Here is a 15,196-nt window from a genome sequence, read left to right as displayed (position 1 = left end):
ATGTCACTAGTGACCCTAATTCAGCTGCCCTTGGGTGTGACCTTCCGGTGAGGCCATCTAAAAAGTAGGTATTGGGTACAGGGAAATCCCAGCTCTCACCCACTGAAGAGTCTTTGTTAGCAACATGGTTAGAAACCACGCCACCTAAAATGAGACACATATGGATGACCAGGGCGTCCCCACTTCTCCTTCACACCCGGCATATAAACATAGCATTTTAATAACCACCATAACATCCATATCGTTATATATTACAACGTTATAATATTATAAAACCAGTTCTAAACCAAGAATCACATAACCTTTATACTACTAATACAATACCTCTTATTTTCTTTTAATGTGTTTGGGAGACATTCTGGCAACACCACCGGCATTATTTTATCATTAACTCTGTAAAAATGCAGTCACTAGGTCCTATTTGTTTTCCCCTCACTGCTTGTATTATCAGTTCTAGGTAATCCAAGATGCAGCAGTATTACCTTTTATAATTATATCTATTCACAGGTATGCACTGTGCCATTATAAACCTTTTCCACTGTGGATTATAAATCTAGTCTGCGGCTCCTGGCTCCTGACTCGTGCGGGTCTGAGATAATTTTATTTGCTAATTTTTGTCTCTAGACTTGTTTGGACGTTACCTCTATTTATCTTCATTGCACTGCCTTATCTTTGGTCAAACCCTATTTCTTAGGGCACTTGGCCTTCTAGTGGCTGCCCACATACACCCCCCTTAGCCAGGGTGATAGCAACCTCAGCATATAACATAACGTCCTGAACAGAGAGGAAAAGTGGAACATCTATAAAAACATAGACAGCAATTAAAACCTAAAAACTGAAAACATGCACCATCTCTTTGATAAACCCAAAAGCAAATCATTTGGAAATATATTTTTTGCACAGTCTCTGTTCACGATCACTCCTCAGCTGTTCCTTCAAAGCGTACTCCACTAGCTGAGGGGTATCTTCTCCCCCACCCCTTTATCACTGATCATAGTGTGGGGCTATCAAAAAAACTATTTTTAGCTCCTCCGTGAGGCAGATCTTACGCTGCGGCTGTGCCTGACAGTAGCTAAGTATGCCAGTCTCTCCTCTCCCTGTGGCTCCGCTGACCCCCCTATAGGCCCTGTTTCCTCTGTGGCAGTCCCCATGGAGTTTTGAACTTATCCCCGACGAGCACGTCCTGCTCTTACCGGCCTTCATGTGTAGCTATCTCTATCCTGGGGTACCTTCCTCCAGTCTCCGGTCACCTTCGGGAGCAGCTGCATTACTCCTCTGCTACCTCTCCGCCCCACCCCCCCCTCCACCTTACTGTGGCTCCCGCTCCCCTCCCGCCATGGACTATGAACCCATCTGACCCTTCGCAACCACATCCATGCTACTGTTCTTTCTTGCTGCATGGTCCACCTCCTTCTTGCTTTGCCATCCATGGGGTTTTCTTCCCGCTCTCTGTCGCCATCTTCTCTGCCTCTGGGACCCGGGCCTGTGCCGAGCTTGCTTGCAGAGTAATACAAGGCCGCAACAGGAAGGTGCAATGTCTCTTTAAACCTCTAAACTGCATGTTTCTTCAGAATGGGACGATGCCCCTTTAAGAGTTTAATTGCTCTCAATTGCGTTCAATTAAGCTCCTTGTCTTTCCTCCCTCCTGTTGAGTTCCTCATTTCCTGCCAGTCTGGCTTCAGAGCAGACCCCTCCTCAGCTGCACTTTGAGTACTATTAGTTTTGAGGCCCAATTTCTCTAGCAGGGCATCTCCTTCCAGTTTTTTTATAGAGAGCTTTGCCCCCCTTTAATGACAAGAAGTCCAAATGGGAAGATCCATCTGTACCTGACCCCTTTATCCCACACAATTTTTGTTGGCTGCAACATTCTTCTTCTATTTAGGGTCCTGAAATACCTGAATTTTAACCGCTTCAATGTTAACAGAGGCTGTATTCCTGGTTATGTGGCAAAGGGCTTTTTTGACCCTAAAATAGTTGTAACACATGATAACGTCCCTGGGCGGGGGGGGGGGGGGGGGGAGGGGGTCTCCAGGCTGGGGTTTTAGACGTAGGGCTCTGTGGCAGCGGTGAAGTTGCAATTCTGCCTCTGACTTGTCTGGGAAGATATTAGTCAGCCATTTTGTGATAAAGTCCACAAGTGTCTGTAATGGCTTCTGGGACCCCTCTAACACGAATATTATTCCTCCTGTCCCTGTTCTGTGCGTCTTCCTGATGGTCGGTTAGTTCTGCCACCAGGGATTTTAGGTTTGAGGTGGATTTTTCATTTCTATGCAGGGCTTTTATTATAGCATCTAGCTTTTTCTCCAGTGCATCAGTCCTGTTGCCAATGCCGTTAATGTCCTTGCGTAGCACCGCCATCTCTGCGTGGAACAGACTTGATTTCGCCAATAAATTCCCTTAAGTCACACCTAGTTACTAAGTCTCTGTCCCTCTCTGATTGTTGATCTTCCGCCGCATCCCTCTCTGAATCGGAGCCCCCACATGACGCTGGTGCCGTGGGTCTTTCCGCTCTCATCCGATCTGTTTTCTGAAAATAATCTGTCAGATCCAGCGATGTTCTCCTCGTTTTGGACCGGGTTGGCATCCAGGAGTTGTCTCCACTCCGTGTCTAGTACTGGTAATATTTATTATTCGAAATTTGCACTGTTATTTTAATACAAAGTGCCGGGGAATGCGGAGCTCTGAGTTCAGGCTTCCATTCCCTCAACCATCGCGCATGCGCTTCAATATAGACAATTTTAATATTAAAATATTACTATACTATTTAATAACATTATGAATGAGAAACCCATATTTATATTACTAATATTGCTGAAATACAAGACTTTTCTCTTGTTTTCTACTACAAAAATGTTAATGCGTGCGCTCATTCTCGTCTGGACTTCTCCTTACTGGCTTCTCGTCTTATGCTGCTGCTATGAGGGTAACCTCTCCTCCAGATCAGTCTCTGCTTCTCTCCCACTATTAAACTCTGCAATCACTACAACATTCTCTCTTTAAAGGCTCTCCATTCCTCTGCCTCTCCTCTGTTCAGGCCTTCTCTTTACCCCATGTGTCACATCTCTCTCGCATGCTGCACCCTACCTCTAGCACTGCCTCTCACTGTTCGCCAAGCACCTTCTCTTACACCTATCTGAAAACTCATCTGCTCAGTGGAATATTTACTCACAAAATTGCAGTATGCTCTTATACACTACAACCAACGCACTCAAGTTTACTACGGCAGTTTGTTAGTCTCCCCACATGCCGATTAAATTGTAAGCTCTTCGGGGCAAGGGCAAGTCCATCTGTATTGTTATAGTCACTGAATTGTATTTGTATTCCAATGTTGTAAAAATTGGGTAGCGCTATAAAAATTTAAATATACATACATATATTCACGCTACTTCAGCTTTCCCTATTCAACTCTTTGATTATCTAATACCAGTATTACCAGTCAAGTTGGCATAGATCAACAAAACAGTGAAAAAATCAAGTTTATTTGAAAAATTCAGCAATTAACTTTTTGTTAAGTGTGAGTTCAGTGGGATTTACATGTAAGCCATATATTGACTTGAAGTGAATCACCTGAGGTTATTTAGTCCTTGAGTGATTTAAGAAGTGTGGAGCAGCATTTTTGCTAAGATGACTTTGGACTTCCTAATAATCCTTATAAAGATTTCCTATTCAGAATTCCAGCAGCCTTATTGTTATTGAACTGCACAGAATATACCCTGTATAAAGAAAAGTTGTTTGAAGATTTTCAATTTCCTGACGAACTACAAAGATAACAACAATAGGTAAAACATTGTACTGAAATTATACTTTAAGTTCCGTGGATCATAAAATAGATCAACCTGTTTCTGTTATGATGTTCTTTTCTGAATGTGCTCGCTTAGCGGGGCAGCTCAACTTTTGGGGATCCAAATTTTAGTAACATATCAGTGCAATAGGCTTTCTTAGAAAGATCCAATCGCCTTTAAAGTTAACAGTTTTGATGACTAATTAATGACTTTTAGTGATAAGATCCTTTGCCAAACATCGTAAAAAGCGCTTTGAACCATTTGTTTACCACAGAAATGTTAAACGTTTAAAAATGATTTTAAAATACTGTACGTTTCCAAGTTGTTTTTAATAAGGTGTCAGTCTGCTACATTTAATCTATTCCATTTGCTACGGTCCTTAGTTCACTTTCTTCCTAAATTGGAATGCCTCTTTAACACAGCTCTGTATCACCAGTTAATCATACTGCTTCAGTAAGTCATCATAATGGCAGCACAGCCCCTTTCTTTGACCTTGAATGTCATTAGCATAGAAATTAAACTTTGAACACTGAATGGTAGAAAGAGCCAATTGTAGAGTCAGCCATTATATGCTGCACTGCTAGAAATCTATGCAGGTAATTTCTACTGTACAATGCATATGTAATATGGCAGAGATTCCGATCAAATAATGGCTGGTACCTCCTGAACTAATAACACTGCCATTAACAAGGTCAGGCAAAATTCCAGTGAGCTACAGTATGTTTTTTGAAGATGGAAAAGCCATTGACCTTGAAATGGAGACAGATGAAAGCTATATCTAGTAGTTCAGCCTATCACATTCTACTGTGATTAAACACTTTAAGGTATACAGTATACAGTAGGACAATGAATGCTATATTTCAACCTGACCACCACGTGTTGCAATGTACAGTAATAATGAGCATGGTCCTTTTCGAATTGTCTAAAGATTCTTCCACTTTGATAAAGAAAATCCCAAAGTTACAGTTTATAACACCCCTGTGCCCATCCGTAATGCCCAATTATCCCCTTAGACATCAATAGAGAAAGCCCTATTGTGATGAGACTTCTGTTGGTTTAGAGAACTAAACCTCAATTAATGGCAAACATGGTAGATCTTGGAAATTCTGTATGTGATGTTACAAGATTTTTCTTATAAAAATAACCTTTTGGTACAGGAAATGTACAGGTGTACCCTATTAATATACAGTACAGCATGGGATTTATTTTCTGCTACAAACATTGACTACTTTAATCTTTTCCATTTCATCTATGCAAACAGGGTATCCACAAACACAGGCAGTCCTCGGTTATCCAACGGAATCCGTTCTGGAAGTAGCGTTGGATAGTGAAACCGTTGTAAAGTAAGTTCCATGTTAATCAGTGTCAGTGAGTGTTGGATAACGCATTCAGGCGTTGGATAACGCATTCCCGCGTCGAAAAACAGCCCATAGGGTTGCATTGTAAATCGTTGGATATGCCATGTGTTGTAAAGTGAAACGTTGGATAGTGAGGACTACCTGTAATCTGAACTTCATACTTTAGGATAACAGTTCCTATGCTTCTAGAGTCAAGACGTTCTAAGAAACAGGCTCCAAAGTATTGTATACTGTACTCGTGCTGGGATGTGTGTAAAAAAAAACCTGCAATGTTTCTCATTCTCAAAACAACTTATCGAATAAACGAGATATGAATGTTAGTACTCCTCAATGTAATAACGCATATCCTATTTCTCCTTACTTCTATTCTGCTGGTAGAATGTCTACAGATTTATCCTCTTTAAAATATAGCAAACAAATACATGCACATTTGCAACATGCTCACAAACTGCCGACTTACCTGCTCACAAACCATAAGTCTGGATTCATTGGTGGGCTGTAATCTTGACTGTAATTGCTTTTAGATTTAAAGAGATCACTTAATTCTATTTTATACTACAAGAATGTAAATCTTTAACGACAATGTTTTTCAAACTGTTCCCATTTTAAAGCATTGCAATGCACATAGTACTGTAGCTATAAAAACCTACTAAATGTTTAAGAGACAGTACCTACCGTATATATCAAGTAGTAGACTAGAAATAGAACTATTCATTTTAATATTATAATCTATCACGTTTGTTTTAATTAAAAAAGGACCTATTTAAAAATGAACTAATTCTTTCAGCACAACTATTTTGATGATTGGTAACTTAGGAGAACTGTGCTCCCTTGAATTCAAGCATAGTACAGTATGACTTCTCAATGCTGTGTACTGGTTACTATAAAAAAATCCTGTATGTGGCATTCATTATCTGGTCAGTATACAGGAGGGCCGCGGGCATGCGGCCGGTTCCGTTCTAAGGACCCGTCGCAAAGCAAAAATCGTTGGAAAGCGTAACTGGCGATTTGTGGCGTGTGCGCATGTGCACCCTCGGCAACCACCCGTTCTGCGCATGTGCACCCTCGGCAACCACCCATTCTGCGCATGCGCACCCTCGGCAACCACCCGTTCTGCGCATGTGCACCCTCGGCAACCACCCATTCTGCGCATGCGCACCCTCGGCAACCACCCGTTCTGCGCATGTGCACCCTCGGCAACCACCCATTCTGCGCATGTGCACCCTCGGCAACCACCCATTCTGCACGTGTGACCTCGGACTTCCCCGTTTTTCGCATGTGCAGACATGGCGCCCCCTTCTCGGTACCGCCAGATCGCCGAAATTCGGGGCCTTGCTGTATATACACCAAGGTTAATTTTAAAAATAAAGCTATCGATTCAAAAGCTTGTTTTGTCAGATTAAAAGAAAGTACAACTTACTTGATGTAGTAGGGCACTTTGTTAAGTGACACAGACCGTTGCCATGGAAGCTGAACTGAAGCTGAAAGAGCAAAGAAAAAGTTAATTAGCCCTTAGCTGCAGAACTAGCTCAATAAAAAAAACAGGCAGACGTAATGGTGAGAGCCAAACGTTTGACACTTCGGAATCAACGGTTATCTAAACCTTTCCAATTCGCTGCTTCTACTTAACTGTATATCAAAATGTATAAGCAAGTTTATGAATAGCAACCATTAACTGCTGTAATTCTGACAGTAATTAATGCACTGTGCAACGTGTGCTGAAGATTATAGCTTGCCAACGTCTTGTTAGCCTGTTCTAAGGTACGAATGGAGCCATTGTTACAGTACAGTACAATTGATATTTGATAAGAATAATCTGGCTCAGTAACCGTAGTTTCCTATCTAACTAAAGAAATGGATATACAAATATTTTGTTTGATATGGTCATTAAGATTCAGATTCAGATTGCAGATAATATATTCTTTTGTGGCACTGGCAGTGGAATCAGAGTTGTACTTTGGAGAATTTACAGTCATAATGAACTTTACCCTGATGGGTTTAAAATCTATGTTTGATGACTAAGAAAGAGGATGATATAATGAATTATGCAAGGTCGCGAGGAGCTTCTACAGAATCTCCCAAGTCTAAAATCAATATATTTACCACCTGGCCAATTTTTATGTCCTTATTTCTTAAAGGCGATTTTTCATATGGGAGTTATCTTTATCATAGGACTAGCTTTACTTGCAATTGTACGCCACCTAAAATAGCTGGTAACCAGGGATAGAAGAAGATAGTTACAGACTACTTCATGGTTTGCACAACATAAACGATTTCCAACAGCCTTATACATTCCAACATAATCAGGCCATGTGATTTCTTCACGAATGGGTAAACTACCGTAAGTGTAGTTTCACATCACATGCGAGAGCATCAGTGCCATCTACCATCTAATCTACCATCAACTTTTCAGGCGCAAGAGTTTACATATAAATAAATAGAAGCAAAATGGCCTGTGTGAAAATTACACGCCACTTTGTTCCTTTTTAAGCAAGGTATAGAGGTGTTTGGTCTGAGGAAAGGACCAAGGGTCCAGAAACTTTACCTGTATTGACTGTGATGTACAAATACATTTAGTCTTTTGACACATCCAAATCTTTTGTGTGCTCTGTCTATTTTTCTGTTTACTTTGTTCCTTTTATTTGCATAATAAAATGTCAAAAAAGCATCTAAATATTTGTTACATTGTTTAGGTTTTACAGAAGACTGTACTGTACATATTACCTGCGCTGCTGGTAAAAGGATTGGTCTTACATACAGTACCTGTATAAAGAAAGCAAAGAACAGATCCTGCGCTCCTACCAATTTGGGCTAAAATAAACTTGTGACATGTTTACATTCAGAACCCAAGTCTGTGTGACAAAGGAGTCATTTGGTTGCATCTTTTGATCAAAACATGACTCAAGCCCGCCAACCTCGTCAAGGTAGACTCTGTTTAGCAGGAACGTACTGTATACTGAATATGTCATTTCTTATTGTCCTGTGGCCTAAACTTTGTGAAATATGTGAAAGTGCCCTGAAGGGGTTACATAAATGAAGAATATTTTGACTACTTTATCTTTTGTGAATTAGTGAATAGAAATCACAAAGGCATATGCTTCATTTATGTAACCCCTTCAGGGCACTTTCACATATTTCACAAAGTTTAGGCCACAGGACAATAAGAAATGACATATTCAGTATACAGTACGTTCCTGCTAAACAGAGTCTACCTTGACGAGGTTGGCGGGCTTGAGTCATGTTTTGATCAAAAGATGCAACCAAATGACTCCTTTGTCACACAGACTTGGGTTCTGAATGTAAACATGTCACAAGTTTATTTTAGCCCAAATTGGTAGGAGCGCAGGATCTGTTCTTTGCTTTCTTTATACAGGTACTGTATGTAAGACCAATCCTTTTACCAGCAGCGCAGGTAATATGTACAGTACAGTCTTTTGTAAAACCTAAACAATGTAACAAATATTTAGATGCTTTTTTGACATTTTATTATGCAAATAAGAGGAACAAAGTGGCGTGTGATTTTCATACAGGCCATTTTGCTTCTATTTATTTATATGTAAACTCTTGCGCCTGAAAAGTTGATGGTAGATTAGATGGTAGATGGCACTGATGCTCTCGCATGTGATGTGAAACTACACTTACGGTAGTTTACCCATTCGTGAAGAAATCAGATGGCCTGATTATGTTGGAATGTATAAGGCTGTTGGAAATCGTTTGTGTTGTGCAAACCATGAAGTAGTCTGTAACTATCTTCTTCTTAGCCCAAATTGGTTGGAGCGCAGGATCTGTCCTTAGGTTTTACAAGTTAGGTTTTTCTAGGAATGTCTATGCCCTCCTCTATCTGCAAGTATATCATACAGTAGGTGGGTGGGTGTTGTTTTATTCATAAACAAGATACCAAATTTAATAGCAGCCTAAAGGTTGTCTGTATGTTTTTTTACATAACGTTACAGAAGTTGCTTTTTTAATAATTCTAGTGATTCCTATTTTTTGCCAATAAAATGCTGCACATTAAATTCGGAAATGTCAAGTGAGCACATTATAACATTCTAAAAGAGATTGCTTTGTTAAACCATTGGGTAATCTTTCTATTTCACAGATATAGAAATAGCCTAATTTAAAGTTGCCGCATATTTGCAACAGGCACAGTTCATTACACTTTCTTCCTGGATGGAAAAAGGATTCATTTGGAAGTTTTCTGCAAGAAATTAGAACGAGTGAATATGCATTTCAAAATATTTAACCCTTAACGTTCAGGTGCAAGGTGAGATAATATGGCAGAGGCTCCTCAGTAAAAAAACAGGTATTGGAAATGACGGAATATGACATTGTAACTTTTAATTAGCAGTGTCTAAATGATCATTCTCAACCGCACATTGTCAACTTACTGGACAGAAAGTGTTGAGAGGCCGGTCCAAAATCCCGGTGTGCTTCTTGGAGATGTTTAAGGCGTTCCTCTATGGCTGCCTGTAAAACACAAACATTCAATACCATACAGCACGATGAATGTCCTTCAAGAAGGCCCTGTTATGGATAAGTCACTTCTATTATAAAATGAGGGTTTCATTTTAGCTACCTATCTACCACTATAAGAGAATGTCTTTCACACAGCATTCAAGAGATTTAGGTGAAGCTAAGCCACTCAGACTCCAAGGAATCATATACGTGATGTAACCTCTTATACCATAAAAGGTAAGTGATACTGGCCCCTTTAATTGGCTGATGTACTCTTTAAGTGCTGGAGGGGAGGGCAATGTATTGCAAAAGCCAGTCACCACTGGCCAGGTCAGCTCTAAAAAGATTCAGCCCTACCCTACTTACTGACACCCATGCTCAGCATCCAGTTCCTCATGACCTCGTGCAAGTCGTGCATTGGTCTGTGCTCTAAGCACCATAAATTATATAATGAGCTCACTGAGCCAGGGAATCATCACGCTTACACATTCTACTAAAGATACAGGACCATAATTACCAAGCAGAGATATTTTACAAGACAACTGCCGGACCATTAAAATGAAATCGGCCGCAAGGTGTCTTCCAGAGCCAGATGACTAATGGTAGAGCACCACTTAGTAAAAATGACATTGTGCTATAGGATAAGAAATGATTATTTACCATAACTTGTTTTTTTGTGTAAATAATAGGAGTTTGACACCTATGGAGGTGTACAAGAAATTCAGACATCTAGCAGCACTCCAGAATAAATAAAAGTATGATAAAAATAATGAATGTGGTTACAAATAGTGAAAGGAACATCATCTGGGTCAAGTTCATCGTCCTGCTGTGGGAACAAAACCTTTGCCATTTTCTTGACCATGCTACTTTGTTGTTCGACCATTAGAAGTCATACGTGCTAAAACAAGCATACGGATTAGACAGTTATTATTTGGATTATTTATTGGGCTGTATTTTATTTTCTTGAACATGGCAAATGCGGTATTTGGGAAAACATACTAGCCCATATTTATTAAGCTGTGCTATTCCGTAAGAAACCACCCAGTGCTGTAAAACACCTCATCATCCATTGACTTGAATGGGCTGTAAGGTCATTTTCAGACTTCGTAAGGTATCTTATGGAACAGCAATGCTTAGTAAATATAGGCCTGATCTGCTTAGTAAATATAGGCCTGGTCTGCTTTGTAAATATAGGCCTGATCTGCTTAGTAAATATAGGCCTGATTTGCTTAGTAAATATAGGCCTGATCTGCTTAGTAAATATAGGCCTGATCTGCTTAGTAAATATAGGCCTGATCTGCTTAGTAAATATAGGCCTGATTTGCTAAGTAAATATAGGCCTGATTTGCTTAGTAAATATAGGCCTGATCTGCTTAGTAAATATACTGTAGGTCTGATCTGCTTAGTAAATATAGGTCTGATCTGCTTAGTAAATATAGGTCAGATCTGCTTAGTAAATATAGGCCTGATCTGCTTAGTGAATATAGGCCTGATCTGCTTAGTAAATATAGGCATCATCTGCTGCAGAAGAACACAACTAATAAAAAACTTCAAAGTGCAAGTTTGCGGTGAAACCACAAATTCTCTGAAACAAATTATAGTTTGCTATGGCAGACAACAATGTATTTTCTTTCATTTGTTCAAACACGATTTAATACAAACTTTTGAGTTACAATATGGCCCCAATGTTCTGCAGATCACATATAGGTTATGCCATCGCAAGTAAAGAAAAAAACATGGTGTTTTCTCACAGTGAAACGTGGGAAGGATTGGTCTCCCATACCTTTTCAACTGTAGTACGTTTAGGATATGCTGTGCCATACATAAGTAACCATGCCTAACTGAGCTCCTAATACTGCATTCTTATATGGTGGTAATTGTGTGTGCAATGCCGTATAAAGACAGAATTGTCAGGAGTAACATGCTCCTTGTTCAAAGAAACGTACAAATTAGGTCACTGTTTGACATTAGATGTTTGATAATAAATTGGAGGAGATCGAGGTCTCCAACTTGTAAAGCCACAATCCCTTCCAAAATAAAAAATGCATTTAAAAGAAATGCATTTCCGCGGCACAAACCATATATATATATATATATATATATATATATATATATATATATATATATGGTTTGTGCCGCGGAAATGCATTTCTTTTAAATGCATTTTTTATTTTGGAACTTATTAAGGTTTTGGTGGGTAAAAAAGTGACTAAAACCCTCCACAGTAAAGCATAAAGCAACTGTAAATATACCTGTATATTCATTTGCATGTCTTAGACAGGTCTGCAACCCTGTCTTTCACCATTAGCAGCATGCATTGGCTAAGGGTTGCTCATGTAATGTGAGCATGAGATAAAAGGTGGCACTGTGTGCTCATTTGAATGTCATTTCCCAGAATCCCTTGCTGCAGTGGAAGTGCTGTGTGCTGGGTGATAATGGTGAAAAACAGGGTTGCAGACATGTCTAAGACATGCAAATGAATATACATGAATATTTACAGTTGCTATATATATATATACATATATACATATACATGTAGAGGTATAAGTACCGTGTTAGCCGAGCTTCAATAATCAAAAAAATAAATAGATGATACCGTTCTGTGGCTAACGAAATGCATATATAGTGTGTCAACACCCAAATGTATACAACAAAATACACCAAAATACCCAATACTACATCCAAACAAAATACATAATTAAATAATTAAATGTTTGTGGTCATTTAGTTAAACCCTTTGGCCAAAGCGTTATAACCCTGCAGCCATGTCACGGCTTAACCACTATGAAAGTCCTACAGTAACACTACCTATAAACTACCTGATCCGATGTAACCAATAAACTCCAAGTATCTTTTTGAAAATATTGCGAAGTGCCTGGAAATGTATTTCTTCTTTCATTTTAAGCCTTTCTCAGTCGCTATATTTCTCAGTACATTGGACCCAATTTTTGGGTCTCAGTATCTCAGAATGGTAAGTATTGCAAAGATACAGAGCTCAAAAAGTGGGGCCAAGCTTCAAGTCTGTATTTAAGTTGAACAGCTTGGATTGCTGCTTTAATACAATGCACTGGAACTATATAACATGTATTTATTCTCTGTCATTGATTTTGATTGGCATGAAAATGAATTTAGAGATATGCGTAACCTTTGCATGTGGTTGCGAAATTTGCCCTTTTTGAGTCGTGGAAAAAGCGGTGCCCGATCCAGAATTTACAATATGCCAAGCATTAATGCACTGCATTTTTGTTTAATACGCAAATTTACAGAATTCTCTTTAATCGCTAGATTCACTTACTGTGGAGACTATAAATAGGGCACATACGCCATGTCTCGCTCTCGGTCTGGCGATATTTTGATGAAAGCTTGTAACATTGCAAAATGCAAGGCTTATTTTGTCACATTATTAGCGTTTTGAAATCTAGAGAAACATTTAGCAAGGAATAATATTGGGGGGGGGGGGGGGGGTTGTCCATTTCTAGTTGAGTTCTTCCTCCTGGGCTGTTAAAAAAAAGTATACCTTTCATACAGTAAGAGTGCTGATTTTATTCTCCCCACACAGACACCATTCACAGTCCAGCATTGTGTTTTGATGGAGAAAGAGGTAGGAAGTCAGAAAGAAACACTTTGACAATGTTAATACAGCTGCTTCACAAACCATCGCTTGGAGCTCAGTGGGTGAGGCCCAATGTCACAGTGTCGTATTGTTCCTGCAAACATTTTGTATTGTACTCTCTCATCATATGGGGACTGGAGAAATAGAACAATGCTGGGCAGCACTTTATTAACTTCTTATGGCTACAATCCCTCCGTTACAAAAAAAATATCATATACAGCTTAGCCTTGTTTGACCCTTTTCCACTATCTTTGGGGACAGCAAAGATGAACTAACCAGGAGTAAGTTTGTACGTGTTCGAAAGGTTTATTCAACCCATTGTCATGTCATACAGTGGTTAAGCTGCAGACATGTGATAGGGTGAATGAAGCAGGGTTGTGGGACCTATGGAAGACATGAAACACACTCATGGGCATTTTATCTTCACCATGTATTGTGTAGTGGTGGTTTTAGTCACTTTTTTACTCGCCATAACAGAATTGTGTCGCTTCACTGGGGAAGTATGATTACACGTTGCTTATTTCCTTCTTTATAAGCCCCTGGAATGGTAGAGCTCTTGAGAGATAAATTACTTTATAATGGAAAAAATACTGATTCCCAATACAGTAAGTGAGACTCCCTGAAAATCAGCGAGACATGACAGGTCTATCTATATATGATGCTTCATGCATGCACCGGTTGGGCGTGATGACCTAAAATTGCAAAGTTATGGATCCCAGAAGAGCACCTGAAATAACCATATTTATATTGCTCCAAGTAAATATTTGAGGTCAATATTTTAAAACATCAACACAAAGTTTTAACATTAAAGTGAAAAAGGAAATACACGGGGGTAGTGTGTTGACTTTAAAAAGTTTTCATTTTTGATACTGTAGCCTCTCTCTATACGAACAGTTTCAAGCTTCCCACACCGATTCGTCCCTTCCACTTTAGATGCAGGTACATTTTTAGACGTTTGACCACTTTTAAAAAGGCTGCTGCTTCCTCTTACAGTGACGTCTCAAAGGGTTCCCCAAGAGTGGCGCCTCTCTGCATAGAATCAGTGTGCTAAGGGTTAACACCGGGGACTGCTTGCTATGTGTTTCGTCAGACCCACCCTTTGCAATGTTTACTGTTCTGGACAAAGGCCTTTCAGAGCCCTGCTGAATTAATTCAGAACCTTGAGCCTACATTTGTGTTGCCCAAAAGGCAATAGCCTATGTTGGGCAGCCAAAGTATGTCTGCCGTTCACTGATCTTTGTTACTGTTACAGCTGCTCTGTTACCCTATGTTTCCACTTACCCTTTTATATAGATTGTAAGCTCCTTGGGGCAGGGCCTCTTCAAACATTTACACATTGTATGCCTATTCTACCTCTTCTAACACTATTTTATTCGATCTGTAACTGCTACATACACCCATAATCATACATTATCTTTAACTGTCCACGAAATGTCGGTGAATTGAATGTATAACCTCTGTTCATTTAATGTCAACATGTATTGTCATCATAACTCTATGCCCAGGACATACTTGAAACCGAAAGGTAACTCACAATGTATTACTTCCTGGTAAAACATTTTATAAATAAAATAAATTATTAAGAGTAAGGCCTATTTGACTAATTGCTTACTTCATTATTTTTTCAAATATGAACTTTAAAAGGACGCTTTCCTATGAATTTTAAATGGAAATCTCCTTTCTCTGTACAGGCAGCATTTCTTTGGGGGGAGGAGGGTGGGGAGGTGGGATGGGAGGGGGGGAAGGGGCGGGGGGGGGAAGACACTGTCCACCCAGTGAAAACTGAATTTGTTTTAATCAACATTTTGCATGGGTGGCAATAAAGCAGCATTTTCTAGTGCCAGTTCTTGCAGGCTCTGAATAACAGCAGCATGATTTATAGAGTTACTACCCTGCTTACAGATTTCATCCAATATATGTATGGAAGAGGTGCCAGGGAGCAAAAATTACAAAGAAGACTAAAATCACGTCCTCGAAGAATAATTCGC

The 15,196-nt window shown here is 39.6% G+C and overlaps 1 protein-coding gene across 10 annotated transcripts in view; it reads right to left on the bottom strand.

Annotated features, from left to right (window-relative positions):
- The window catches only part of UTRN (utrophin), a 678,467-nt gene that overhangs the window by 133,689 nt on the left and 529,582 nt on the right, over window positions 1–15,196 (bottom strand). For 6 of the 10 annotated variants that reach the window (XM_075596593.1, XM_075596594.1, XM_075596591.1 and 3 more), the window contains 3 exons: window positions 9,529–9,607; window positions 6,561–6,621; window positions 5,601–5,657 (listed from right to left, as the gene is read on the bottom strand). In XM_075596593.1, coding sequence (XP_075452708.1) covers window positions 5,601–5,657; window positions 6,561–6,621; window positions 9,529–9,607 — 197 coding nt within the window. The remainder of the gene's footprint in view (window positions 1–5,600; window positions 5,658–6,560; window positions 6,622–9,528; window positions 9,608–15,196) is intronic. The other 4 variants (XM_075596597.1, XM_075596596.1, XM_075596598.1 and 1 more) reach the window with 1 other exon arrangement.

Source organism: Ascaphus truei, chromosome 4 (genome assembly GCF_040206685.1).
Source record: "Ascaphus truei isolate aAscTru1 chromosome 4, aAscTru1.hap1, whole genome shotgun sequence".
In the NCBI taxonomy this organism is placed as follows: Eukaryota; Metazoa; Chordata; class Amphibia; order Anura; family Ascaphidae; genus Ascaphus; species Ascaphus truei.
The sequence above is the reverse complement of the archived record's forward strand: the minus strand, read 5'-3'. Positions and strand labels throughout refer to the sequence as shown.